General features: G+C 43.6%; 1 protein-coding gene across 2 annotated transcripts in view; it reads right to left on the minus strand.

Annotated features, from left to right (window-relative positions):
• Positions 1–26,464, minus strand: part of ACSS3 (acyl-CoA synthetase short chain family member 3) — a 112,588-nt gene that overhangs the window by 25,200 nt on the left and 60,924 nt on the right. For both annotated transcript variants that reach the window (XM_056574444.1, XM_056574443.1), the window contains exons 6-11: positions 23,183–23,323; positions 22,996–23,076; positions 20,585–20,680; positions 14,651–14,802; positions 8,834–8,937; positions 6,665–6,760 (exon numbers count right to left, since the gene is read on the minus strand). In XM_056574444.1, the coding sequence (XP_056430419.1) occupies positions 6,665–6,760; positions 8,834–8,937; positions 14,651–14,802; positions 20,585–20,680; positions 22,996–23,076; positions 23,183–23,323 (670 nt within the window). The remainder of the gene's footprint in view (positions 1–6,664; positions 6,761–8,833; positions 8,938–14,650; positions 14,803–20,584; positions 20,681–22,995; positions 23,077–23,182; positions 23,324–26,464) is intronic.

Below are 26,464 nucleotides of genomic sequence, written 5' to 3' on the forward strand. Positions count from 1 at the left end.
CATTTTGGAACACAACCCAACAAAACAGGTTGGATTTACAACAGTATATCAAGGCCAGTGCATATATAATCTGTCCTAAAAGGGGCCGAAAGGTACAGTTTGCTTTGAAGGGGTATTTATATCTCATAAAATGACAACTAATAATAAGGGTACAAATAAGCACAAATCTCAGGCATTATACCATATTACACACTAAATATTAAACAAAAGTAGAAGGTCCTGCTCCTGAGAGCTTACAGACTATGAGGAATGAAGTTAAGACAAAAGGCAGAAAGTAGTTAATTGATACAATGGTCCAGCATTATATAAATAGGGTAGATTTCATAAAGGTGGTTGTGAACAAGTCACCAACCTATTGTGTTTAAGGTGCATAAGAAGACCCCTCCAAATGAGAGTGGGGAGACATAGGGGGAAATTTATCAATATCTGTTTAGAGGAAAAGTTGCCAATAGCAACCAATTAGATCAATTCTTTCATTTTTTAAAAGGCCTGTGAAAAATAAAAGAAGAGATCTGATTGGTTACTTGGCAACTCAGCAACTTTTCCTCTGGACAGGTTTTAAAAAATCTCCCCAATAGTGATAGTAGGGGAGGCCAATTAGGGGAAGCTATACAACTGCATGCACAGAGGTGTCTTTAGGGCACATTTAAAACTGTGGATGCTGGGTATATGTCTAAGGGTTCAGGGTATTGCATAACAGAGAACTGGTGCTGCACAAGCAAAGTCTTGGAGGCAGCAGTGAGAGGTTCGGATTATAGATGTTAGTTTTATATCATAAGCAGATCGGAGAGGAAGTGTAGGATGGTAGACCGAGATGAGGGAGGAGATGTAGGGAGGTGTAGCACTGTGGAGAGCCTTGTGGGTGAGAGGGAGGACTCTACTTATTTAGTCTGGAATAAACAGTGAAGTGACTGACATAGGGGGGAGGCATTGGTGTGATGGCTGGAAAGAAAGAAGAGTCTGGCTGTGGCATTCAGAATGGACTGAAGAGGGGAGACTTTAGAGAAGGGAAGGCCTAAAAGTGAAGAGTTACAATAATCAAGGCAGGGGCACAGCCGTATAGTTAGCAGAGGTAGCAGTTGCACCAGGGTCCTGGTGCCTAATGGTGCCCCAAAGCACATCCATAATAGACAAGTATTATAATTGGCATATGGGGCCCTGTTGCAATGTGGTGTCCCGGTACAGGACCTTGTCCTGTCCCTTGTTTAAAGTCCTTGTCCCTTGTCCCAGCTAGAGTCCCTCCATTCATATAGGGCTCTCCTGCAGGGCTTCCCCTTGGTTGCCTCATGTAAAAAGTATTTATATTTATTTAAATGTATAGAAAATATATGTACAGGACCTTAGTGGTCACATGATGTACGGTTGCGATATATAAAATGTACAAGGACCTTAAAAGGTCATGTGATGTACCCAGTTCACTGGATTCATAACTTACAGGTTGCTGGAGATGTTTTTGAGATGCAAGTGACAAGAACATGAATGGGACTAAATATATAAGGAGCAAAATACAGATCTGAGTCTAGCATAACTCCAAGACAGCGGGCATGCTACCCAGGAGTTATGGTAGTACCACACCCTGAGATGAAAATCTCAGGTTTAGGTAGATTAGTCGATGGAGGAAATACAAGTAGTTTTATAAAGTTTTAGATATATTTAGTTTCAGGTATAGGGAGTGCAGGGGTATCACTATGATATGTGGGCCCTTTATGATTAGTGGGGTCCAAACTCAGGGAACCATATCCATCTTGAGAATGAAGCAGTATTTTTGCAGTGGTGTGTAGTCCTTAACATTTTGTTTCCTTCAAAGACGCTCATGACCACCTGGCTGTGGAAAAAGATGTAGAGTGAAACTATATAAGCGAATGGAGCCAGCTGCAGTTCCCTGCACAGCCCGGTGTCTAGGAGGGTCACTGTGCAGGGGAATACTCAGAGGGGGACAGAGAGCAGCATGTCATCCCAGTTCCCTACAGTCTCACAATTTATATGGGTCAAATCATAATAAAGAAGCAAGAGAATTAAAAGGATATCAGTGGTGGGTCTGGGCCCCCAGGGGTATCAGGCAGTAACTGTTCCTATGTCATTGGAGCCTTATTTAACCATAATTGCAAATCAATGTAAACTATACACATGGGTTCGCCCTTGGGCAACACATCTGACATTTTTTTTTATATGGGCCCTTCAACCTATCTTGGCTGCCAAGGCCCCTTGTGGTTTCCACTAGGCGATGTACACCCTTACACAGTAGTGGTCAAACCTGAGTTTATGACCAGTCCATCTCCCTCTTGTAATTCTTATCTCTCAAGTTAGTTTATAGTGACTGCTGAAAGGATTTAGGTCTTGTCTTCTCTTAAATAGTATACCTTACATTTCAGGATCCTTGACTTTGCAGTTCACTTTCATGCTCAATATGTGTGATTCACAGCTTTGAGATTATCTATAATAGATGCTCTGCATATCAAATAACTTCAAAGCTGTGAACAGCACCTTCTGTATATGCTCGATTCTCTTTAACTGTTGTTTAGTGCTGTGAAGACCTGAGTGTTTTTGGTTTTGATCCGTTTTTTTGTGACAGATAAGGCTTTCTATTTATATCTTATGCAAACACATAAGAGTTATCGCAATCATTCTTGTTAGGACTAAAATGTGGGAAAAAAATATATTTTTCAATTTTGTGTACATTTATGTAAATCAATATTTATTAGTAAACAGTAGTAAATAGTAGTAAATGCATAAGCCCATCTCTTGCAGCAAGACGGAGAGCACAGCTAGCCAGGGAGAGATGCCCTCAACCATGCGTGTCTCCCTGCTTATTCTAACAGTTAGTGAGGGTTCTGAACACCCAGACCCAACCATTTAAACATTTTGAGATCAGGGCCGGACTGGGCGTGAAAACCAGCCCTGGAAAAAATTACAAACCAGCCCCATAGTGTTGCGTCATTATACCAGCACGTCGTTATTTTCTCGTTCATAAAAGGTAAAATCATGCATTTTAAAGCATATTTGAAGAGTGCCTTATTTATAGATAATACATATATAAAGAGCAAAAATAGTATAGTTTCCCCACATTAGATGCAGTATAGTTCTCCCCACATTAGGTGCAGTATAGTTCTCCCCACATTAGGTGCAGTATAGTTCTCCCCACATTAGGTGCAGTATAGTTCCCCCACATTAGGTGCAGTATAGTTCCCCCACATTAGGTGCAGTATACAAGCAGGGCTCCGTACACCGAGGGCAAGCAGGGCTCCGTACACCGAGGGCAAGCAGGGCTCCGTACACCGAGGGCAAGCAGGGCTCCGTACACCGAGGGCAAGCAGGGCTCCGTACACCGAGGGCAAGCAGGGCTCCGTACACCGAGGGCAAGCAGGGCTCCGTACACCGAGGGCAAGCAGGGCTCCGTACACCGAGGGCAAGCAGGGCTCCATACACCGAGGGCAAGCAGGGCTCCGTACACCGAGGGCAAGCAGGGCTCCGTACACCGAGGGCAAGCAGGGCTCCGTACACCGAGGGCAAGCAGGGCTCCGTACACCGAGGGCAAGCAGGGCTCCGTACACCGAGGGCAAGCAGGGCTCCGTACACCGAGGGCAAGCAGGGCTCCGTACACCGAGGACAAGCAGGGCTCCGTACACCGAGGACAAGCAGGGCTCCGTACACCGAGGACAAGCAGGGCTCCGTACACCGAGGACAAGCAGGGCTCCGTACACCGAGGACAAGCAGGGCTCCGTACACCGAGGACAAGCAGGGCTCCGTACACCGAGGACAAGCAGGGCTCCGTACACCGAGGACAAGCAGGGCTCCGTACACCGAGGACAAGCAGGGCTCCGTACACCGAGGACAAGCAGGGCTCCGTACACCGAGGGCAAGCAGGGCTCCGTACACCGAGGGCAAGCAGGGCTCCGTACACCGAGGACAAGCAGGGCTCCGTACACTGAGGACAAGCAGGGCTCTGTACACTGAGTACAAGCAGGGCTCTGTACACTGAGGACAAGCAGGACTCTTTACATGGAGGACAAGCAGGACTCTGTACACTGACAACAAGCAGGGCTCTGTTCACCGACAACAAGCAGGGCTCTTTACATGGAGGACAAGCAGGGCTCTTTACACGGAGGACAAGCAGGGCTCTTTACATGGAGGACAAGCAGGGCTCTTTACATGGAGGACAAGCAGGGCTCTTTACATGGAGGACAAGCAGGGCTCTTTACATGGAGGACAAGCAGGGCTCTTTACATGGAGGACAAGCAGGGCTCTGTACACTGACAACAAGCAGGGCTCTGTACACTGAGGACAAGCGGGGTTCTGTACACTGACAACAAGCAGGGCTCATAACATGGAGGACAAGCAGGGCTCTGTACATTGAGGTTAAGCAGGGCTCTGTGCACTGAGGACAAGCAGGGCTATTTACATTGAGGACAAGCAGGGCTCTATACACTGAGGACAAGCAGGGCTCTATAAACTGAGGACAAGCAGGGCTCTATACACTGAGGACAAGCAGGGCTCTATACACTGAGGACAAGCAGGGCTCTATACACTGAGGACAAGCAGGGCTCTGTACACTGACAACAAGCAGGGCTCTTTACATGGCGGACAAGCAGGGCTCTTTACATAGAGGACAAGCAGGGCTCTGCTCGGTGGCACAGTGAACTCCGACATGGTGGGCTGGTAGATGCTATATCCTAGCCAGCTAAAGGACCTCTGATGATGTCATGACCATGTGACCAGCCATGTGACTAGACTCGAATAGGCGGAGGCAAGGCTATTTCCTAGGCAGCAGATGGACCAGGTCCTTTAGCTGGCTAGGATTTAGACTCTACCATGGTGGGCTGCTGCGCTTAGACGTGAGGTCACGTCACCCTCACGGTGACGTGACCTCACGTCTGAACGCAGCAGCGCACCACGCCGGAGTTCAAAGCGCCTCTCCCAGGCAGCCACACTGACAACCCAGGGTCGTAAGTAAGAAGCAGGGCCGGCCTGGGACAGTGCAGGGCCGGCCCTCTTCTTCTGTTAAGATATGTATCGTAGGTGCCGGGCGGCCTATGTGGGCCGCCTGTGCAGGCCGCTGGGCCTATTTTCATGTAGGGGCCTGGTGCCCATACGTTAATCCCTGCAAAGCGACCCTAGGGCCGGCGGCCCACCGGGAAAATTCCAGGTATCCCGCTAGGCCAGTCCGGGCCTGTTTGAGAGTCTCTATGCCTTTCTATCATACAGGTCCCTGCCATCTTCCAGCAGTGAAATAAAAGGGTATTTCTATATGAATAATCACAATGACCTGATAAAGTACTAAACAGTTTTAAAAGAAATTATAGACCTCTGGATTTTTTTTTTATCAACATTGGAAAAAGTCGAGATTTCCAAAGATTGGCACCTGGCGGCATGACGTGAGGCAGTGGCGCTCTGACTCCTCCCCCCCCGACCTCCGACCAATGCTGCACTCCTGTTCAATGTAGCCCATGGGATCCGGGCTGAACCCCCTTGCCCCAGCTCCTTTGTCCGGTTGGAGCGGCTATCCCCCCCCCCCCCGATTTGCGGGGTCTGGAGATGGTGGGTGGACGCGGGCCGGTGCCCCATTTGGAGAGTTCGGCATAGGGACCACAGGAGTGTGGAGGGAGTGCGGACCGGAAGGAGTGGTTCCCCCCTCCCAAGTCTGGGATGCCGGGCTGACAGATGCGGTGTGCTGACATCTGAGGCGCACCAATCGCGCCGGAACTACAGGAGATTCCTCCGCAGCAGAGCATAGAGGGACACGTGCCCGCGGTGCCGGTGCGGGCACCACAGCATCCGTCTCTTCAAAGGAAACTATTTGCAAGACCTAGATTCCCCCCCTCCCCCCAAGATCAGCTTGCTATCACCTATTCTAACCTGTGTTAATTGTAGATCTGATCCTTGGCACTACAACTTGTTAGTATGTTTGAGCAGGCAGCTGGATCAAGCCATCATACTGTCAGCCCGATTCTGTACTGTATTGTATGGAACGCTGCCCGGCTGGAAGCAGAAATTCTGCCTTCACGTTCGAGTGGTTGATAGAGAAGCCCATGAGGTCAGTATTTTTGTTTGTTCTTTGTAGTCTAGAGAGAGTTCTAGAGAGTTCTACTCTAGAGAGAGTTCAGTGAAGAGCTACTAAACTAGTACATGGATTGCAGGATAAAACTTACCAGGAAAGGTTAAAGGACCTTAACATGTATAGCTTGGAAGAAAGAAGAGACAAAGGGGATATGATAGAGACTTTTAAATACATAAAGGGAATCAACATGGTAAAGGAGGAGAGCATATTTATAAGAAAAACTACCACAAGAGGACATAGTTTTAAATTAGAGGGGCAAAGGTTTAAAAGTAAGACCAGGAAGTAGAGAGTAGTGGATGCATGGAATAGCCTTCCTGCAGAAGTGGTCGCTGCAAATACAGTGAAGGAGTTTAAGCACGGATGGGATAAGCATAAGGCTATCCTTCATATAAGATAGGACCAGGGACTATTGATAGGATTCAGATTATTGGGTAGACTAGATGGGCCAAATGGTTCTCATCTGCCGACACATTCTATGTTTCTATGTAGTTGGGAGGAGTTGGAAAAATATTACAGTATATGTACAGTATGTACAGTGTATGTTTCATTAGCGTATATATTCGCTTGCCAGTTTACACAACTTTCAGTTCATGTAGTGCAATGACTTACCATTATACCCTGGGACAGGTTTCCCTGCTTGCCCTGGAGGAGGTGTCAATGAATTTCCCAGACCAGTACATGTTGCTGTAATAGCAGATCCAGTTTCTAGAGAAAGTTGACATTTAAATAGAGAACATACAAACATCATATCACACTAGGATCTAGACAAAACGCAGACTTAAAAAGGGGGTTAATCCAACAATAGCACTTATTGCCTTTCTGCAGAATAGGTGAAAAATGTGTGATCAATGGGGATATCTAATGTGTATGGCTAGCTACAGTCTTAAGGACACCAAATAGGCCATATGGGATAAGGTGCCTTGGCATTATTCTTAAAACACAGCATTATTAGTAAATGATTATCAATTGAACCTAAAAAGTGCTGTAGTGTCCCAGCAGTACCAATGGTCCAGCTATTATACAAAGAAGTTGTTGTGTGGCAACACAGTTGTGCGTGTTGTGAGAAAAAAAGGTTTTTGCATAAATGTGTTTGAGGTACTTTTAGTTTTTTTTTGCAAAGGCTTATTTGTGCATTGCAGCGTATTCATCGCATACACTGAGGTATTTAAAGCTTTAGGGGTTAAAATCTGCATTTACTGTATACAAATGAATGATGTCTTGGTCAGTTGATCCTCCCAACCAACCTACCTACACCTTGATCATATGTGTGTTATCATTAGAAGCAATCCTGTCTACAATCAAGTCACTGTTCCTGTACACTTTGCGCAGATAAAGTGTTCCAACAAGGAGGTTTGTTTGTAGTCGTCAGTGAAAAAAAAAGGCTGAACAAGGGCCTCTCTCTGTAATATACTAATCTTTTGGCCTTTGGTTAATAAACCTGCTAAAAAGCATTACTTGAAAGGGACAATGACAAAACCATTCCTCTGCCTCAAAAAATCTGTAAACCTTCTAAGCTTTACCAGAGCAACTATGCTACATTGGAATTATACAAGAAGTTCGGTAAAGTTGTTTCCCAGAATCCTAGTGTCCAGAGGAATTTTGGACTATGGGAACAACTACACTGACAAAAGAGAATAGTTAGGTCACAAGTATATGTAGGTCACATCAGGTTAGCTGTACCATCCTGCCATATGATAAAACTGTTTTAGGACTACTGCTATGGCCCCTAAAGAATAGAAAGCAGAAGTTCCTAAGCAGAGTTGAGCGAACTTACAGTACATTGGCTTGTAACGAACCACATGGCTCGGCCAATGATTATTTTAGTCTGCATGAATTAGTTAAGCTTTCCAAGTGCTTCGGTTGTCTGAAAAAGATGTATATAGTCCTAGGAGACATAACATCCCGAACTTTTACAGGTAATCAGAGCACTTGGGAAGCTGAACTAATTCATGTAGACTAACGTAATCATTGGCCGAGCCACAAGGTTGTGTGAAATCACAGCCTAGAAGGGACTGTTGACTGGTGGATAGCAGGAGGTTGGCTGCCCTAAGGTGCTGTGGTGCTGCCTGTTTGGCTTACTCCTGTGGTGTAGTGGACTGACAAGAAGGTAGGAGGTGTCTGTTGAGAAAAGGAAATCAGGACTATATTTATATGTATTGGATGGGTATACAAATGATCTTTCTCCTGTTTTGTGGAGTTATCAGTTAACAAGAGACTCTGTGCAGGTAACACTGATCTGAAATTTATGTGAGACGATGATATGTTATATTTTAATTGTTTTCTGGAGAATGCTGCTCCAGAAAGTTGCAGAGTGTTACCAGCAACAATTAACTGTATAGTGTGTTGTAACCAATAATGCGTAACTATCAGATGACCAGCAGCAGGATATGGTTAAACTAAGAGTGCCATCCCTTTGCCTGAGGCTAATGCTAAAACTAAAGTGATCAGACAGACTGCCAGGTGTCCCATCTCGGAAGTCCCGTTCAAGTCTATGGGACTCTGGGAAGTGACGTCCACCAAATTTTGGTGCTAGTCCTGGGCAACGAGATTGCTCTCTTAGTTTAACCGTATCCTGATGCTGGCCATCCTGATAGTAACGTTTTAAATTGTTAATGTTGTTTTGAACAACTTTCCTCTATTTGATAGCCTTATGAGATTTCTGTAAATAACTTCATTTACCAAAAATAACCAACAAACATTGGTTTGTTCACCCAGTAAAGGAAGACTCCTCAAAATGAACATTCTATCATAATGTGCGACCATCCAATATTCACTTACCAGTTTGCCACCAGTGATCCAGTACTGGAACTTTAAAAACATTTTTGGACCATTCTAATGTTTCTACATCACATCGTTCTCCAGCAACAAAGAGAGTCCGGAATCTGATAGAGAAGAGGTATAAAACTGCTTTGTTATGCGAGTCAATGTTTAATCAAAAAGATATCATTTCAGTGATTTTGGATATGAATTACTGGTTATATTTTGTTTACAGATCCTATTATTACATGTAAGTGTGGTGTCCCAGTACTGGAGTGTGTCCTGTCAGGTAAACATTGCTTCAGGTGCCTACGATAGGCCCTGCTGCTCAGGTGATGCTTAGATATTTGTTATGATCTTTGTCTGTTAATTTATATTGTGTTGCACTGTGTCTTTAAAGGGGAACTCCGGTGGAAACAAGTGGAAAACAAATGTTTTCAAACCAACTGGGGTCAGAAAGTTAAAAAGATTTGCAGATTACTTCTATTTCAAAATCTTAATCCTTCCAGTACTTATCAGCTGCTGTATACTACAGAGAAATTTGTGAAGCTTATTCCAGTCTGACAACAGTGCTCTTTGCTGACATCTCTGTCCATGTCAGGAACTGGCCAGATTAGAAGCATACCCCCAGAGAAAACCTCTCCTGCTCTGGACAGTTCCTGACATGGACAGAGGTGTCAGCAGGGAGCACTGTTGTCAGACTGGAAAGCACTTTGGAAAATTTTCTGTAGTATATCTGTAGCATAACGCAGCTGATAAGTATTAGAAGGGTTAATATTTTTAAATAGAAGTAATTTACAAATCTGTTTAACTTTCTGGAACCAGTTGATTTGAAAATTTTTTTTTTCCAATGGCGTTCCCCTTTAAGAAATGTCCAGGATATTTGTAAGGAGGAATGATGCAGAGTACCCATGTGACCCTGGTTGCTCAATGGGAGGCCCCCCTAGTTAAGCCACATATAGTGTAGGTTGGAAGGAGCTGTTCAGTTTGGTTCAGTTTTAGTTTCAGTTTACTTGAGAATAGTGTAAGCTCAGTGTGAGACAGCAGGAGTGTGAGGTGATCTGAGGGAAGCCTAAAATAAATCTTCAAGCAAGTGTCTGCGCCATTCTGCAAGTTTTCCCTGCCCAGGAGGATTCCAAAATTCCTAATTGTGTGCATAATACACGGTGAGTCGACCGGCCACACAGAGATAGTTCATACCCTGGTGATGTAGCATTAATTGGACCCTATCAGAACCATAGTCAGCATGGGAGGTCTCAGCATTAAGCCTAAAATCTCAAGCACAATACTACAAGTCACAGCAAGCCTACTGGGCTCCCAAGGGTTACATTTCATCTACTCTAATCTGCGCTGTGAGGACTGTAACATCTACTCTTGCTTCAGTAAAGACAGTTATACATAACCTGGCATCGGTGTATTTCTTATCCCATGCCTGGTCCAGGAGAAGCGAACCTATCCTCGGATCATGTAGATTAATGGTGCCCTGGCGTCACAATGTGATACATTCAGGTACCATACCACAGTCTGTCCAACTTCCCAGGCTGTCACATAAGTTAATGATGATGCAGTGGTGAAGCTTTTGTACAGAAGGAACAGCACTATTTCTGACCATTACATAAATTTTATGTAAATTTTTTTCATTCAAACATTCATTTGGGCTGATTTATGCAAATATTATTGAAAGTGCAGTGCCCTTTTACAGGGGTTGTCCGGGAAACAGAAAAGGTCCTACAAGTTCTGCTCCCCAGTGCTCCATTTTGCAGACGTGTTCTGTGCCGAGGCAAGAGGATCGGGTTCTTGTCCCAATCATTATGTGCAGGCGAAACCACATCCCCACGTGATAACCAATGGATGCTTGATGTTACCGATGTTGTCGCGACATCATGCAGCTATTGTGCAACATGTGTGGGCATGGTTTCAACCGCACACAATGCTCGGGACAAGCACCTGCCTCCTCCTGTCTTGGAACAGTATACTTTCGAGTCGAGAGCAGAAGGGGAGCATCGGGGAACAGAAGACCATTTATGCTCCCTTGACAACCCTTGATAAAAGATGCAAAATGTTTATACTGGCTATGTATCCAGTGTCAGTTCCAGGTTAAGCTTTGGTCTAAATGTAAATATTAAGCACAGTTTACTTTTTTACATTTCATAGTAGTAATAAACTTTATACTTTATTTGAGACATCAAGAGCAAGACAATTTAATTATGAGTATTCAATCTGTCTGTCCCCCAATGTCTCCTCCCGGGATGACTGTAATGATGTGAAATATAAGCCATGCAAAAATGAATCACTGTATAGTTTTCATCAGAGGATTTGCACAATCCTGCTGTGAGCGAGCTCGGAGCCGTCTAGTGTCTCAGCTGATTAGTGATGAAGATTTCTCTACCTCTGTAATTAAGCAAACATCAACAAATATGAAGCTTTATATAGCAAGCGTGCCTTTCAGTGCAGTCTACAATGTTCCTAAAGGGCAAATGTACATGCCGAGGATACAAGTATTAAGCAATTCCCTAACCAAATAGCAAATTATCATAAATTTAGCTAAGGATATCTCAATTTCTAATCAGTGTAAGTTCATTACACAGTCAAGACTTTTTATCATATACTGCTATGGCAAGTTACATCTCAGCATTAGCAGAGCCAGGATATATCTTCTGTTTTGTAGTATCTTTACATCTTTGATATGTATTAGATAGATAGATAGATAGACAGACAGATGTTAACCTTGTTTTCTTTGTTATATATTTTTGTGCAATCACACCACACTTAGAATCTTGCTTACATCATTGCATTTAGCAATTTATTAAACATGTAGACCTTTTTGATTTACACAGGAAAACAATAAGAAAAATAACTTTGTATATACATATACATGGAGCTTGCTTTGGTGATTTTACATGCAAATGAGGCTGTGAAAAACCAATATAGTTTTTTTTCCCCTTTGTTGGTGGTGGTGGTGGTGGTCATTCATTTTATTTTATATTCTTTCTCTTCTACCCAGAATTCACAAAAAGTGAATTGAATCCTCAAGTTATAATATTCTCTGTTTACATTACTTTTAAAGTACATTGTCTTTTTTTCTGCTCTATTTTAACCTTAAAGGAGCACTCCGGTGGAATAAAAATATTTTTCATACCAGCTGGCTCCAGAAAGTTATACATATTTGAACATTACTTCTATTAAAAAATCTTAACCCTTTCAGTACTTATCAGCTGCTGTAAGCTCCACTGACCACAGTGCTCTCTGCTGTCACCTCTGTCTATGTCAGGAACTGTCCAGAGCAGGAGCAAATCCCCATAGCAAACTTCTTCTGCTCTGGACAGTTCCTGACATGGACAGAGGTGTCAGCAGAGAGCACTGTGATCAGAACAACTCAACTTCAGCAATACAGTAGCTGTTAAGTACTGGAAGGATTAAGATTTTTTTTATAGAAGTAATTTATAAATCTGTTTAACTCTCTGGCACCAGTTGATTTGAATATTTTATTTTATTTTTTCCCACTGGAGTACCCTTTAAACCACTTTCAACTAACAATTTGTAATACTGGTGGTTTTTCCCGATGGCATTCTATGCCTCACCACTCCTGGCCCTGTGCCCACATTGCGACCCTTCTCCCTCTCTGGTCTCTACTAGAACACTGTCTCCCTCTGGCTCCGTGCCCTGCTCAGACACTGAACCTGTGTTACCTGGCTAGGTCAACTGCCTGTGTTTGACTATATTGCTGCCTCATTCCTGGGTATTATTTTAACTTTACTGTGTAAGAGTTGGATGCTAAATATAAGTACCTACCTGACCTACTGATGCCATGCACTGATACCATCTAATGAAGGCTGAAGACCTAAAGGGTACTCATAATCTGCTCCTGGGCATAGCTTTAAAGGGGTACTCTGGTGGAAAACATTTTTTTTTATCAACTGGTGCCAGAAAGTTAAACAGATTTGTAAATGACGTCTATATAAAAAAAATGTTTACCCTTCCAGTACTTTTTAGCAGCTGTATGCTACAGAGGAAATTCTTTTCTTTTTTGTCTTGTCCACAGTGCTCCCAGCTGACACCTGATGCCTGTATCAGGAACTGTCCAGAGCAGGAGAAAATCCCCATAGCAAACCTATGCTGCTCTGGGCAGTTCCTGATACGGGCATCAGGTGTCAGCAGAGAGCTCTGTGGACAAGACAAAAAAGAAATTCAAAAAGAAAATAATTTCTTCTGTAGCATACAACTGCTTAAAAGTACTGGAAGGGTAAAAAAATTTTAATAGACATAATTTACAAATCTGTTTAACTTTCTGGCACCAGTTGATTTATAAATAAAAAATATAGTTTTCCACCAGAGTACCCCTTTAAGCCGATCCCTTTCGGTAGCACAGCATAAAAAAGTACACACTTCCACATCTTTATAATGACATCACTCGAGTAATAGTGCTCACTTTTGTGTCTGCACATATTAATACTGCACAATCACTGAAATTATGGACCACAAATCCAATTTAGCTCATAACTACCAAAAAAAAAAACAAGAATAAGCTAAAATTTAACAACTTACATTAAATACAGTAAAAAACCTATAATACTAATTATAAAATGAATACAGAGTCACGGGTCTCAATATAAGGAGACTCTACTCTGGGTCAATCCCCTATTATTCACCCTTTTTAACCCGACGCGTTTCTCCGTAGGTTAGATGTAATTACGGTTCATCAGGGGTTACACTTAAAACCCGGATTACAAATGGAGTCTATATTATAACTTATTCCATTCTATGTATAGTAGACACAGGACAGAACACATATCACATAGCAAGCGAGATTAATAAGTAATATGAGACATCTGTGGGTTCTTGCTTTGATCTCAAATGATAGGTTGGCATCCAGTGAATCCCTACATGCTCAATATCATCTCCAGGGATAATTGGAAATCCTGAATGCCAGACTAGAACACATCAGATTTTGCCCAAACAAGATACAGTGGGTTAGTAGGTACAGTTAATTTCTTTTACAACAATGGATTTCCAATTATCCCTGGAGATGATCTCGAGCATGTAGGGATTCACTGGATGCCAACCTATCATTGGAGATCAAAGCAAGAACCCACAGATGTCTCATATTACTTATTAACCTCGCATGCTATGTGATATGTGTTCTGTCCTGTGTCTACTATACATAAAATGGAATAAGTTATAATATAGACTCCATTTGTAATCTGGGTTTTAAGTGTAACGGAGAAACGCGTTGGGTTAAAAAGGGTGAATAATAGGGGATTGACCCAGAGTAGAGTCTCCTTATATTGAGACCCATGACTCTGTATTCATTTTATAATTAGTATTATAGTTTTTTTTTTTACTGTATTCAATAAAAGTTGTAAAATTTTAGCTTATTCTTGGTTGTTTTTTTTTTTTTACATATTAATACTGCTCCCAACAGCTCATGTGCTTCCTAATGCCCCCACAAACAGTAAGTGAACCCATTACTACATCCACTAAGTGGTGGATTATAATATGGTTGGTTCAGGTGGTCGCCTGGGGCCCATGGCCATCCAAACCACCCATATACCCTGCAGCCCAAACTCTGGGAATCATGGGCTACTTTCACTGTATCCCAGGGACTCCTGCTGTTGTGATTGTTTATCTCCCCTCTGTATTATTTGTAACTATGCAACAAATGCAGGAAGATTTAGCAACTACACCCTGAGTGCAGCTTCTATCTACCTTCTATTATATAGAGATTTCATCTGTATGTGCCGATGACTGTATGTATCTGTATGTTGTGACAGAACTATAAAGTAACAAATATTATGTATGAAGCATTTTACAACAATTCCAAGGGGAAATCAGACTTACTTTGATAAAGAATATTGCTTTCCTAAGGCAGCATCTGGGTCTTGCTGACGAATAGCACGAATTGCAGTAGGAGCAGTAAACATGGCAGCTACTCCATGCTCCGATAGTACACGGAAATATGCAGATGCATCTGGTGTTCCTACTGGCTTTCCCTGTGAACATAATTTTTTCCAATATTAGAATCAATATTTATAAATATTCACAGTTATATCATATTTTTAGTGATGAAACATTCAAACATGTAAAACGGCAGTCTATCTGCTCAAACATATAGCCTATAACAAAACTTTTCTTCTCCATGTGTTTAGTGCTTTAAAAGGAGATCTGCAGGGGTGTCCGAATGCTGGGACTCACCTGCTATCTCCTGTACGGGGCCCCGGCTCTCCTGTGGCCCTCCCGTGCAGGAGGCATGTTGGCCGCAGCATGACGCCGCGGCCGACATGTCCCCTCAATGTATTTCTATGGGAGAGGCGGAGATGCAGCGTTCATGTATGGAGAGGGCGTGTTGACCATATGCACATTAGCCACGCAGAGCCGTGTTAATGCCAGGTCCCCATATGGGAGATCACGGGGACCTTAAGTTCTCTATCACAGTTCAACAAATCATCATTAATTACAAAGGTACACATTTGGGAAAATAAACTACCGTATATACTCGAGTATAAGCCGACCCGAGTATAAGCCGAGACCCCTAATTTCAACCCAAAATCCCAGGAAAAGTTATTGACTCGAGTATAAGCCTAGGGTGGGAAATACCTCATCCCCCCCTGTCATCATCCAGACCCGTCATTAACATCCTCATCATCCCCTTGTCATCATCCCACACATCCCCCCTTCATCATCCCCTTGTCATCATCCCACACATCCCCTTATCATCCCACACATCCCCCCTTCATCATCCCCTTGTCATCATCCCACACATCCCCTTATCATCCCACACATCCCCCCTTCATCATCCCCTTGTCATCATCCCACACATCCCCCCTTCATCATCCCCTTGTCATCATCCCACACATCCCCTTATCCCACACATCCCCCCTTCATCATCCCCTTGTCATCATCCCACACATCCCCTTATCCCACACATCCCCCCTTCATCATCCCCTTGTCATCATCCCACACATCCCCCCTTCATCATCCCCTTGTCATCATCCCACACATCCCCTTATCATCCCACACATCCCCCCTTCATCATCCCCTTGTCATCATCCCACACATCCCCTTATCATCCCACACATCCCCCCTTCATCATCCCCTTGTAATCATCCCACACCCCCCCCCTTCATCATCCCCACCCCCCTTCATCATCCCCACACCCCCCCCCCCCTTCATCATCCTCTTCTCATCATTCGCCCTCAGTGGTCTTCAACCTGCGGACCTCCAGAGGTTTCAAAACTACAACTCCCAGCAAGCCCGGGCAGCCATCGGCTGTCCGGGCTTGCTGGGAGTTGTAGTTTTGAAACCTCCGGAGGTCCGCAGGTTGAAGACCACTGCGGCCTTCAACATGCGGACCTCCAGAGGTTTCAAAACTACAACTCCCAGCAAGCCCGGGCAGCCATCGGCTGTCCGGGCTTGCTGGGAGTTGTAGTTTTGAAACCTCCGGAGGTCCGCAGGTTGAAGACCACTGCGGCCTTCAACATCATCCAGCCCCCTCTCACCCCCTTTAGTTCTGAGTACTCACCTCCGCTCGGCGCTGGTCCGGTCCTGCAGGGCTGTCCGGTAAGGAGGTGGTCCGGTGAGGAGGTGGTCCGGGCTGCTATCTTCACCGGGGGCGCCTCTTCTCCGCGCTTCCGGCCCGGAATAGAGCCGTTGCCTTGACAACGACGCATCTGCGTCGTTGTCAAGGCAACGTGACTATTCTGAGGCCGGGCCCGAAGCGCTTAGAAGAGGCCTCCCCGGTGAAGATAGCAGCCCGGAACCACTATCCCACCGGACCACCTCCTCACCGGACAGCCCTGCAGGACCGGACCAGCGCCGAGCGGAGGTGAGTACTCAGAACTAAAGGGGGTGAGAGGGGGCTGGATGATGTTGAAGGCCGCAGTGGTCTTCAACCTGCGGACCTCCGGAGGTTTCAAAACTACAACTCCCAGCAAGCCCGGACAGCCGATGGCTGCCCTGGCTTGCTGGGAGTTGTAGTTTTGAAACCTCTGGAAGTCCGCAGGTTGAAGACCACTGCGGGTGGGGGAGTTCACTCGAGTATAAGCCGAGGGGGGTGTTTTCAGCACGAAAAATCGTGCTGAAAAACTCGGCTTATACTCGAGTATATACGGTAATTTGGGACATGGATGATCTTGGTAATAAAAAAAATAAAAAAAAGTAGAACAATAGAACTTATAGGAAATCTGTCAGCAGTGTCACCTGCACTAACCTGTCGGTACCGACATATAGTGCGGGTGACACTGATGACAACGGTACTCCCCTTGTCCCGTTCCGTGACGGGGATCTCTGGAAATCTTGGCCGTTAGCTCCAGCTCCAGTACCGACAGGCTAGTGCAGGTGACACTGGTGACAGTGGGCAGGAAGCAGAGCAGTGCCCATTGGTCACATATGATTAGTTCCCTGATGTGGGGACAGCGCGCTGCGGATGACAATTCATTTTGGGGGGGGAGAAGGAGAGCAGTGCCCGCAGGTCACATATGATTAGTTCCCTAATAAGGGGACAGCATGCTGCGGATAACAATTCATTCATTCCCTGATGTGGGGACTGCGGGGTGAGAAGCTGACAGTGCGCCCGCGGGGGGGAATCATAATAGCGCTGCAGCTGACATGTTACTAATTCCCCCCCATGGGGACCGTGCACCTGTGAGGGGAATAATGATAGCCAATTCCCCTGATTCCCTCTGCGGGCGCACGGTCCCCATGGCGGGGAAGGGGTTACATGTCAGCCGCAGCGCTGATACAGGGTATTCAGTACATTGTGAGACGGGCTCAGGGCAGGCTGACCGCGGGAGAGACAATTTAATGAATATTCATTACAGGGGTGGGGAAAAGGGGCAAAACCATTGCAGAAGAAAAAAAAACAGCAACGCCTGCAGCACTGATGTCTTGTCCACAACAGTGAACAAACATGGCCGTGAGTGTGGATGACAATCAAAAGCAACCAGAAAAACTACTGAACTTCCCTCACAGAAAAGAGGTCAGTAAAAAACATATATGCTGTGGACAGATGTATAACATGTGAATTACAAAAGTGCTAAACTCACTACAAACACGCTAGATAACCATAAAACTGTGGTAACGGAGTACCCCTTTAACATAACAAAATATACAAAATAAGTGAAAGGGTCTGAAGACTTTCTGAATGCACAGTACTGTCTAGTCACCAAACCGCTGTTTATATTGTTATTTAGTTAACAGTACACCGATGAAAAGGGTCACCAGAGCATATTGTTTCCATAGCAACACCAGTCATTTTACCTCGCTTTTATCTGCAGTGAGTATTCATGTTTTATGTGACAGCAGCAGGTGATAAAGCCAAATTAGAAATTATCTATTTAAAAAAAAAAAAAAAAAACACTCTTTCAAGAACAGAAAAAAAAATAAAAATTTATATATATATATATATATATATATATATATATATATATATATATATATATATATATATATATCTATATCCCAAAGCATATTCTAAATGCTAGGCATGTGGCATAATCTAGGCAGTATGCTAAACCACTGTAGTTGGCACAAGCCTTACAGTGGCAACCAAATACAGCAGCAGGGTGCTATGCTATAGGCAGGGCATGCTACACTGTTGGTTTATAGCTCACCAAGCGTACTGTACTGACAGCCACCAACATGTTTTTTTTTTTGTTGCACTCTTTTTTTTACATAGTATTATGCCCTAGGGGCTTAGGGTGAGTACAGTCAACATTAACCCCTTCCTTTCTAATGGCTGCTTGTATGGAGTTCAGGGTATGTGAGTACAGAGCAGGCAGGAGCTGCTCTATGCTGCTTAGTGTGCTGTGATAAACAGATGTAGTGCACTCACAATTATGTTGGTACTACATCTGTGTTTAAAGAATAGCATGTACTATAAAATGTATGTTTATGAAGCGAGGTGAGTTCTCCTAAGATGTGGTTCTTCTTTAAATGAACACTATCATGAATTTTTTTTTTTTGCTATTGCACTCCTTATGGTAAATAAAAAATCTGTCTAATTTACTTTGTTTAAAAAAATGATGTTTTCTATGTTTTATTTGTGTTTAAAAAAGATGCCACTAGGTGTCTCTCTACTTGTCCTGAGCACATTTCCCCCATCTCTTGCACAGACTTTGGACTCCTGCTGGCCTGGCAGAAGTTCAAAATCCAATCATAGCTCATCTCACACACTGAACTGGTCTGGGCAGTGTATAGCAGAGTGAGGAAGGAAGTTCTCACATGTATGGCTTCAGATGATGTCACGCCTGCTGGGGAACACCCCTTCTCAGTTTGTGAATCTGACTGAGACTGAGCAGAAAATGCAGAGCAACATCAAGGTAGAAAACAAAAAAATAATAAAATAAAAATAAAGGCAGGGGGTGATTTATCATGATGGGTGCAGTGAACTGGAAGGATTGTAAAATTTTTCAAGGTCATGATAGGTCCTCTTTAACCTCTTTCTGCACCATGCTGTAAATGCATGGCAGGAGCACATGAGATATTACACTCCTTTGGTATCAGGTGTCACCTGTCAAAATCTCTCTGCAATGGCCAGAATCAGAGATACCTTCAATCCCATCCAATTAACACATCAGTTGTTGCAGTTAGTAGTAACTGTAGCATCCAAGTGTTTTTTTTTTTCATACAGAGTGAAAATATGCTATTTAAAAAGAAAAAGTAAAATATTCATGGTTAAACATAGATGCCATAGAAGAATTCCACTCCTTCAGATACAAAAGAAAATACTTTGCACTCAAAATTATCTTCTTTGAGTGACGTATTTTATTTGCAATCCATCAAACAAGCATTGCATGGCATTTCGATCATTATGACCATCATCCGATAGTTGGATTGCCTGGTGGATGACTGGAAGATGATTACCCTCGGCACAAAATTATTAGAGGTGCAAAATTTAGTTCCCTATACGATGTAACATGAGTAATGATGTTTACAATGTATGCATTGCCACTCAGTATTGTACAGGAGCAGGGCGTCCAGCAGTAAAAAGGAGTCCCTGCTCTTGTATGTACATTCTGTTGTGGACTACACAAATAGCTTAGGGCGCTATGAAATGTTTGTACAGGAGCAAGTACTCCAGTCCTGTCTGGGCTCCCTGCTCCTGTACTGTATAGAGATGCAGGGCTTCTGTTAACGACCATACACAATGAAACCCTGCACCACACCAAGTGATGGACCATATAGTGTAGTCAGTAGAGGGCCCAGCCTCCTCACTGGAGCTGTGGAAATGTTTAATTATTTTTATTTTATTTTGGCAGGGACCTATTGGGGGGAAATAACCTTCCTATTAGGGGGTTCCTAAGAGAGGGATGTGACAAACCGCATACCTAGATCTACTAGTGGTTTCTACTTAATAGGAGGATTGTCTATCTACTGGGGGTTTCTAACTAACTGGGAAATTACCTACCTACTTGGAGGTTTCCACCTAATGGGGGATATACTATCTTCTGGGGGCAATTATCTACCCAATTGGGAGGAGGGTTACCTACTTATACTTAATGTGAGAGAAGAATAATCTACCTATTTAGGCACTTACCTAATGGAGGAGGAACTACCTACTAGGGGCTTCTAACTAATGGGGGTGGGGGATAACCTACCATTTTGGGGCATCTACCTAATAAATAAAAGGGGATTTACACACCTACTGGGGACCTAGCTACCCGCCCCCACCTTACAAATAAGTACACCCACACATGCACAAGTTGGAAGAAACTCCATTTCATAAGAACTTTTTTTTTTGTTTTTTTTTTGTTACTTATATGAATAATATCCCACCTCATACAACACTGATGTGTTTCCATGCAGTAATGGGCCATAGCAAATATACGAGTGTCCAACAACCCAGCCTAAATCGGATGCTGCCCACCATACCTGTAATGGTAAACACAATTTAGTCAGGTTTAACTTTTAAAATGTAAGTATTTTGTGACATTAAGTAACCAAGATAAAACATTTCATATTATAAGACAACTGAGTTGATATCTACAAGGTGAGGCCTCATATAAAGGCTTATGCTATATACAGATGTGGCAGCCACAGATTGTGGTACATGACTCGGGGTGGTTAGATCTATCACTTTTTGATGACAGGGAACTGTTAACCTACACGGACCAAGGATACGACAGCTTCTCCTGGCCCAGGCGCGGGATAAGAAATACACCGATGCCAGATTACAGATAACTGTCTCTCTACTTTTCTGGAGGTATCAGATCTCAAACAATACAGACTTTGGTTGCAGAGGGATGGGCAGAGTGGAACCCGGGGTGCCCGTCACCCTGCTGGGATTTGTAGTGGCTGTTGAATGCAGCCTTAAGATTTGTAGCAGCACACGCGGAATTAAAAGACCTGACTGACTGACTGAAGTAGAGATTTTCCCCAAGAGCTTTGTTTACGACCAGGCTTTGACAATTTACCTGAGCGCCAGGGCTATTTCCAGAGATTTGTGGATTTGTGGCTGTGGAATTTAGTAGACTTTGTCTCCCTAGGCTTTTCCTTGGCTTTCTAGCTGGAACACACTTTTCTTCTCCTTACTGCACTCACAACTGAACTCTGTCTAGACACTACTGAACTCTCCTCCCCCCCTACACTACATTAAGGGTTAGGTTTAAGGGTCTCCCATTGGGTGTCAGGGTCACCTGATCCCTTTGCCACAATCCCTTAAAGGCACAGAGCAGAAATTAACACGTAACATGACACAACAATAAATTACATTATTACAGGTTAAACAATGGAGCAGTGGGCCCAACATATAGCCAGCAGGGATGCCCAAGGCAATCTTTAACCCACAGGACAGCCTTTGGTGCTGGGACACCACACAGATATATTAATTTTTAACATAATATATACCACAATTCTCTCAGCATCCTAAAATGAAGATGTTCTTTGTAAAACAAGCATCAGTGGCACTTCAATGGGGAAGCAGGGCCAGTTCTGCCTATTGCAAAACAGGCAGCCACCTAGAACCGCCTCTCGAGGGGGGGGGGGCGTAGCTATGGCTGTCAGTGGAGCCCTGATAGCGCACCCCATGTCTAGTCCCCCCTCCACTGACAACTAATATTGCCCCCACACACCCACTGTCCCGGTCCTGTTTCTACTGATGGAGTGCGACAAGCAGCGCTCAGCTAACAGCAACATCCTCATAATACTTGAGGAACACTGCTTGTGCTCCACTGATGGAGATCCTGTGCCCCCCGAATATTACGAATATGCAAATTTAGCGAATATATGACGAATATTCGTCCATATATTCCTGAATATTTGCAAATTCGAATATGGCCTATGCCGCTCGACACTAATAAAAAATGGCAATTATGTGGTCTTGTATTTTTTTTTTTTTTTTACATTTACGTAATTTACCATATGGGATGTATAATGTTATAATTTAATAGTTCAGACAATTACGCATACGGTGATGATACCAAATATGTTTAGTTTTCTTATGTTTACATGCTATTTTTTTATTTAGGAAACTTTTATTATGCAGGGGGTTAAAGTGTGTCAAACTTTTATTAAACTTTTTTTTGACACTTAGGGGACTTTTAGGAGGAATCATTAGATTCCTCATACAGATCAATGCAGTTCTATTTAACTCTATTGATCTGTGTGCTCTGAGCTCCATTAATAAAGCCTGGCCCAGACTGGATCTATTAATTACAGAGCCACGGACACCATGGAACAAGAGGTAAGCCCTCCAGCTACCTCTACAGTGATCGCCCCCTTCAATCGTTCTTAGGGGGGCGATCCACCCCATACTTTTGTCCTGGACCCTAGTGTGACCCCCCAAAAATGTAAAAGCTGGAGACGCCACTGGTAGTGATGGCACTCCTGAGTGATCATGTCTGTCTACAACGGAGGAGTACTACTTTCAGCAACAGTGCCGTGCTCCTCCGAGGCAGAAAGGCTTGATCGCTCAGGTCCTGATGCTCCTGCCTCATTACATCACAACTGTGTCACTGCCCCTTCATCACCAGTGTGTATGCTAATTAGGTGAGGCCCCTCCTCATCTAATTAGCAATGTTCAAGTGTGTCGCCCCAAAGGGGCGTGCTAAAGGGTTGGTCAATGGGCAGAATCATGGGAGCGACAAAATTAGCTTTGGCCTATGGTAGCAAAAATTCTTGCACCAGCCCTGTGGGGAAGAAAATGCCCTTGTGTCATTAATCATTTTAAAAAGAAAAGTTTACATCACCTCTCCAGGTTTTACCCCATAGACCGCAGACATCGTCCAGTTTAACATCACAGCATAACCTGCTGTATCTCTCACAACACCCTAAAACAAAAACAAAAATAATTTTGACCAAATATTGTTTTATTTTACATGGCATTTTAGATATTGAACTCCAAAATGGTGGCACGGTGTAGTCTACTTTGATCACCTTAGGCAATCCAGTTGTGCCTGATGTATAAAGAACATACAATGGATGGCTAGACGGGACAGGAATACAGTCATGTGGATGAGCTTTTGCAATCTCCTCTGCCCAATCAAGATCACGTCCAGGAGTGAGAGGCACTTGTTCCTGTTTAAAGCAAACATTAAATGTTAAACAATGTGGCTATATATTGGTTAATGATTCAGAAAGATTTGACTTTATTTGGTGAACCCAGGCATTTTACGATAATAGAATGAATTTTGCATTTTTTCAATTCAGCCACCTAATTGAGAATACCACTGGTGATCTTACTTTGGGATCACTTTGATTGGTTGCATTATTTATTACTCTGTTGTCATCTTAATTAAAAGGACAAATAAATAAAACTCCCACTATTTTCTGCCACTTTGGACTGATATGAAGATAGGAACAGAAGACTGGGCTAGGACAAGAAATGATGGTCCCTTAGGCACAAAAGACCGATTGTACCCACTCTCCCTATAGGCCAACAGCATCTGGGCACCACTAGCAGCATTGTTAGTGTCTATAAAGACATGTTCTGACCCAATCCCACCCCTGGCCCCCCAAAAAATAAAAATACTGTAGATATATTTGTATATCTCTATGTGTATAATAATTTACCTCTAAATAATAGTATGCGGTGTCAGTCAGGGAGGTGATGGCATGCCAGCTAATTCTAGAGACATTGGCTCCTCTCCAGGTTTTTCCTCACACTCTCCAGGTTTTTCCTCACACTAACAGTTATGACTAGTGGTGACTAGTGATAACAGGAGGTGACTAGTGAAAATAAGTGGCACAGTGCTCCAACATTTTAATTCTATTAATTAACAGATTATAATTTTTTCTTATAAATTTGCGCCCTCTTATTCCTTGTAGGGCCCAAGGCAGCTGCCTCCCTGCCTATCCCATGTTCAGACCCTCGCAGAAGACAGGGGAACACCTCCTCCCGAAATGATTGAAGTCCCACTGATCACACCTAACTTTCTTTAGGCTAACACTACAATGCAAGATATTGCTATATAATGGTGTCACAATGACATGTGGCATAATATTTCAGCCTGAAACTGTTCCTAATGAATCATTTGTTTCAAGATTCCAGTCGGCTTTACATCCGCTATACATTTACTCTATTTTAAGAAAGTGTTATGTTACAATTGCTGATTCAAATAACACTGGATGCCACAGTTCATATTGCAAGTTATTTCTAAACTAAGACTTTTCATGGCAAACCTCTTACACCTTCTAGGAGTATCTATACAGACTTAGGTTTCCGACTCTGAATATATCAAAATTGTTTAAAACCAGTAATAGATTTCCACAAGCCAATGAAGAAAAAATATTTTTGATTTTTATTTTTGACTGCATTTCACTTCCACCTTGCCGCAAGATGGCACAAGTTTTAAATATCTCTTCACCATTTACTTTTCTATCCCTTGTTGATTCTCCTAGTTATGGTTCGGCTCATTCTAGTGCCTTTGCTATTATACCAGTTGTAGTATGCTGTTTATTATTTTTTCCTTATACAGTGATCCCTCAACTTACAATGGCCTCAACATACAATAGTTTCAACATACAATGGTCTTTTCTGGACCATTGTAAGTTGAAACCAGACTCAACATACAATGCTACGGACAGTCCAGATCTGTGAAACGTGTCAATGGCTGGAAGATCTGACCAATCAGAATAGGCATTCACTGGTAAAACACCTGTATTACTGAAGTGCATGCACTGATTTCCTGTCTGGTAGCGCCTCCTACAGTACAGGGTGGTCTTACATGTTCTGTGCTCTTTACCTGTTCCAGGGTTAGCTGCTCCTTTGGACACAAGGTGAGGGCGACCCCATGTTACTTTTTTAAGACATTGCATGTACTGTACAGGACCTTTAAGAAGCTCCTGTCCTCTACATAGACCAGTGTTTCCCAAGCAAGGTGCCCCCAGCTGTTGCAAAACTACAGCTCCCATGCTGGGTGTTGTAGTTTTGCCACAGCTGGAGGCTCCCTGCTTGGGAAACACTGACATAGACAGTGAATTACAGCTTCCAGCAGATCTTTCTTACTTTTATATGTAAGGACTTGCTTTATCTATATTCGTTATCTACTTATTTTTCTTTAACTCTCACTTTTTCCTATTTTTGGATTACATTTTGGTGCCTTTAGAACAGTGGTTCTTAACCTTGTTGGAGGTACTGAACCCCACCAGTTTCATATGTGCATTCACCGAACCCCTCTTAATTGGACAAATAAAATATGATTTTTTCAAATACAAAACATACGAGGTATATATTTAAGATTAGGCCCTAATCCAGGGGTCCTCAAACTTTTTAAACAGGGGGCCAGTTCACGGTCCCTCAGACCGTTGGAGGGCCGGACTATGGTTAAAAAAAAAAAATATATGAACAAATTCCTATGCACACTTATATCTTATTAGTGGACTACCCCTTTAAGAATGCAGCACAGCTCCCCCCACATTAGGTAGGCAGCACAGTTACCCCCACATTAGGTTGGCACCATAGTTACCCCCACATTAGGTTGGCAGTATAGATCTCCCCCACATTAGGTTGTAGTTCCCCCACATTAGGGCTGGCAGTATAGTTCCCCCACATTAGGTTGGCAGTATAGTTCCCCCCACATTAGGCTGGCAGTACAGTTCCCCCACATTAGGCTGGCAGTAAAGTCCCCCCTCCACATTAGGTTGGCAGTATAAGTCCCCCCACATTAGGTGCAATATAGTCCCCCACATTAAGCTGGCAGTATGTTCCCCCACATTAGGTTGGCAGTATAGTTCCCCCACATTAGGTTGGCAGCATAGTTCCCCCCACATTAGGTTGGCAGTATAGATCCCCCACATTAGGTTGTAGTTCCCCCACATTAGGGTTGGCAGTATAGTTCCCCCACATTAGGTTGGCAGTATAGTTCCCCCACATTAGGCTTGCAGTATAGTTCCCCCACATTAGGCTGGCAGTATAGCCCCCCACCACATTAGGTTGGCAGTATGTCCCCCCACATTAGGTGCAATATAGTCTCCCCACATTAGGTGCAATAAAGTCCCCCACATTAAGCTGGCAGTATGTTCCCCCACATTAGGTGCAATATAGTCCCCCACATTAGGTGCAATATAGTCCCCCACATTAAGCTGGCAGTATGTTCCCCCACATTAGGTGCAATATAGCCCCCCACATTAGGCTGGCAGTATGTTCCCCCACATTAGGTGCAACATAGTCCCCCACATTAAGCTGGCAGTATGTTCCCCCACATTAGGTGCAATATA

This window comes from Hyla sarda, chromosome 4, assembly GCF_029499605.1.
Source record: "Hyla sarda isolate aHylSar1 chromosome 4, aHylSar1.hap1, whole genome shotgun sequence".
Lineage (NCBI taxonomy): Eukaryota > Metazoa > Chordata > Amphibia > Anura > Hylidae > Hyla > Hyla sarda.